This window comes from Fukomys damarensis, unplaced genomic scaffold, assembly GCF_012274545.1.
Source record: "Fukomys damarensis isolate Sample0158 unplaced genomic scaffold, DMR_v1.0_HiC HiC_scaffold_19, whole genome shotgun sequence".
NCBI classification, from domain to species: Eukaryota; Metazoa; Chordata; class Mammalia; order Rodentia; family Bathyergidae; genus Fukomys; species Fukomys damarensis.
Genome location: NW_022900931.1, coordinates 59,036,044 through 59,038,713, shown reverse-complemented (window position 1 = coordinate 59,038,713; position 2,670 = coordinate 59,036,044). Strand labels below are relative to the sequence as shown.

The 2,670-nt window shown below is 55.1% G+C and overlaps 1 protein-coding gene across 1 annotated transcript in view; it reads right to left on the bottom strand.

The window, feature by feature from the left end:
- Positions 1-312, bottom strand: part of Dll3 (delta like canonical Notch ligand 3) — an 8,046-nt gene extending 7,734 nt beyond the window's left edge. Inside the window, exons 1-2 of the mRNA XM_033765989.1 lie at positions 240-312; positions 4-103 (exon numbers count right to left, since the gene is read on the bottom strand). Of these exons, the coding sequence (XP_033621880.1) occupies positions 4-103; positions 240-308 (169 nt within the window). The 5' untranslated portion in view covers positions 309-312. The remainder of the gene's footprint in view (positions 1-3; positions 104-239) is intronic.
- Positions 313-2,670: the final 2,358 nt, after the last annotated feature.

Below are 2,670 nucleotides of genomic sequence, written 5' to 3'. Positions count from 1 at the left end.
GGCGGCAGGAGCCCCTAGCACTGCAGGGGGACCGCGGGAGCCCTGGGCCCGGGCCTGGCCCGAAAGAATGGATCTGCAGCTCGAAGACACCCGCAGGATGCGCCTGGGCAGAAAGGGAGCCGGGGTGAAGGAGCCACGGACCCAGACGTCGGCCGCCCCGCGCGCCCTCCCCAGGAACTGCGCGTCACACTCCCACCCCCACTTAGTCCTTCCCATTTCGTCTCCCGCCCAGCTCTGACCTGGGGAAGGAGAAGGAGCACCAGGAACACCGACTGGGACAGGACACGGGACATCCGCAGGCAAACCATGGCCTTTCGGGGGGGTCTCCGGAGTCGCAGCTGCTGGCTCCCGGGCTTTATATCTGAGGGGTCGGCCCCGCCCCTTCAGGCAGCCTCCTGGTTCCTGGGGACCAAGGGGAGAGGGTCTCGGGAAGGGGGCGTGCGGGAGCAACTTGGAGACCGTGTGCACCGCTCTGTAGCCAGCATGTGGCCCTGTGTGTAGCTGTAGCAGACTGGGTACGGGTGGCGTCCGGGAGGATGTGTGGGAGATTACACATGATTTTAGGATTTTGTGTGTACGTGACTCAACACGTGCCTGGAATCGTTGTGTGTGTACACCTGAGTGGGCAACGGGACGTGACGGCGACCTCACGACTGTGTGACATTCTGAGGTTGTGGGACTGTGTGGCTGCCCTGTGTGCATGTGTTTATGTGCGATCCTGAAACAAACACCGTGTATAGCCTTCTGAACCTGTGACTTTGTCATCTGTGCAGGTGCCTCTAGCTGGCAGTGTGCGCAAGCGTGTGTGTGTGTGTGTGTGTGCGTGTGTTGGGTATGTGAGTAGCTGTGAGTGAATGCATGAAGACCCGGGGTTCTTTGTGGACCCTTGTGTGTGCGCTTGCCCGCGTGTTCCTCTTCCCCAAAACAAAGCCACCGTCCCAGCCCCGCAGGACCAGATGCCTGGTCTCGCCGGCCGCCTCGCGCAGACGCTGCGGAGGGGACGCCCAGCTGTATGTAAATGACGCCATCTGCCCGGCGGCGCGCCCCTCCCCCGCGCCTGCAGAGGGGCTGCCCTTTTGGTCTCAAGGTGTGAAGAGCAAACGGGCCGGAAATTCGTCCGCACGTACCAGGGGCCCAAGCCGCTCCCCAACTCCAGGATGAATGGGGGCACCTCGAGGCCGCCAGAAGCTCCCTAGTAATCCAGGACCACGACAAATAAAGCTAGTTAGGAGCAGATGTTCCAGGACCCCTCATGCTGTGTGCCAGGCACCGGGCAAAGCCCGTTAGACGGAGGAAACTATTTTTCATCTCCAGAGTAAAGAAACGTAACACTAATAAGAGGCTGGTGATTTTAGGGGAATTTTTTTATTTTGTTTTTTGTACTGGGGATCGAACTACGGCTCTTGCGCTTGCGAGGCGGGTGCCTGAACCACTGAGCCAAATCCCTGGCCCAGGGGAAATTTTTATGTTCATACTTGTTCTGCAGAGGCCAGCAGGGCCAGGCATACAGGAATGCTCGCTACTTCAATGAATGAAACTTTAGTCTAAGGAATTTTCTCTGGCTCCCTAAGAGGACTCGGAGTCCTGGGTTCTAAGCTGAGCAAGGAGAGGCCTAGGTCAGCTCATGGGGAATCTCACAGGCTCCTGCCTTAGGAGCCCTCCCCAAGGGGATCCGGCACCTCCTCTGAGTTCCCACGGCCCCGCCCCTCTGACCCTGACCATTCTGACATACGGGGTTTTCCTAAACACTAATCAGACCACATCCTCTTGGATAGACTCTCCAACGGCTCCCCAGTACTTTCAAAATATCTCACAAGCTTCTAAGGCTGATGTTGCAGGGCTGTTGTTCCACATCCCTCCTAGTCAGATAGGTTCTGGGTCCCGAGGGTTTCAGCCAGTCCTTGTGGACCCAAATCACTGAGAAAGGTAGGCCTGGCACTGGCTGAGGTACCTTCCTGCCTTAGATAATTATGGATTATAGATTCCAGGTCTGAGACTTCCCCGACTATTTCAGCTGGACCCAATGATGCACGTCTATGACCCTAACTACTCAGGAGGCTGCTTCAAGAGGATCACAAGTTCGCGGCCAGCTTGGGCAACAGCAAAACCCTGCCTCAAAAATTTAAAAAGGGTTAGGGATGTGTCCTAGTGGTACAGTTCTTGCCTAACATATGAGCTTGAGTACTCCCTAATTAAAATAAAACTAGCCAGCCTTGCCCTGGATTTCCTTCCTTGCACTGATAAAGCCTTCATAAGGGTGTTTGTGTCAGGTATAAGGGTGACGTACAAGACTCTCTTGTGTCTCCTATGTGTAGAGTGCACCTTAAGGGATTTCTGGGCATCTTTTTGGCTGTTTAGGACTTTTTCCTTAGAAGATGACCTTAGAAAACATAGAAGGCAGCTGGGCGTAGTGGAACATGCCTGTAATTGCAGCACTCAGGAGGCTGAGGCAGGAGGATTGCTGTTGAGTTGAACCAGCTTGGGCTACATAGTGAGCTCCAGGTGGTCAGTCTCAACTACACAGTGAGACCCTGTCTCAAAAAAAAAAAGGAGAGAAAAGGAAAACATAGAAGGCCACACTAAAGTAAGTGGTAACAGCTGAGACCTAGAGGGAAGGGAAGGAACCAGAGATCTGGAAGGAAAGCCCTCTGGTGGCAGGAACAAGTGCAA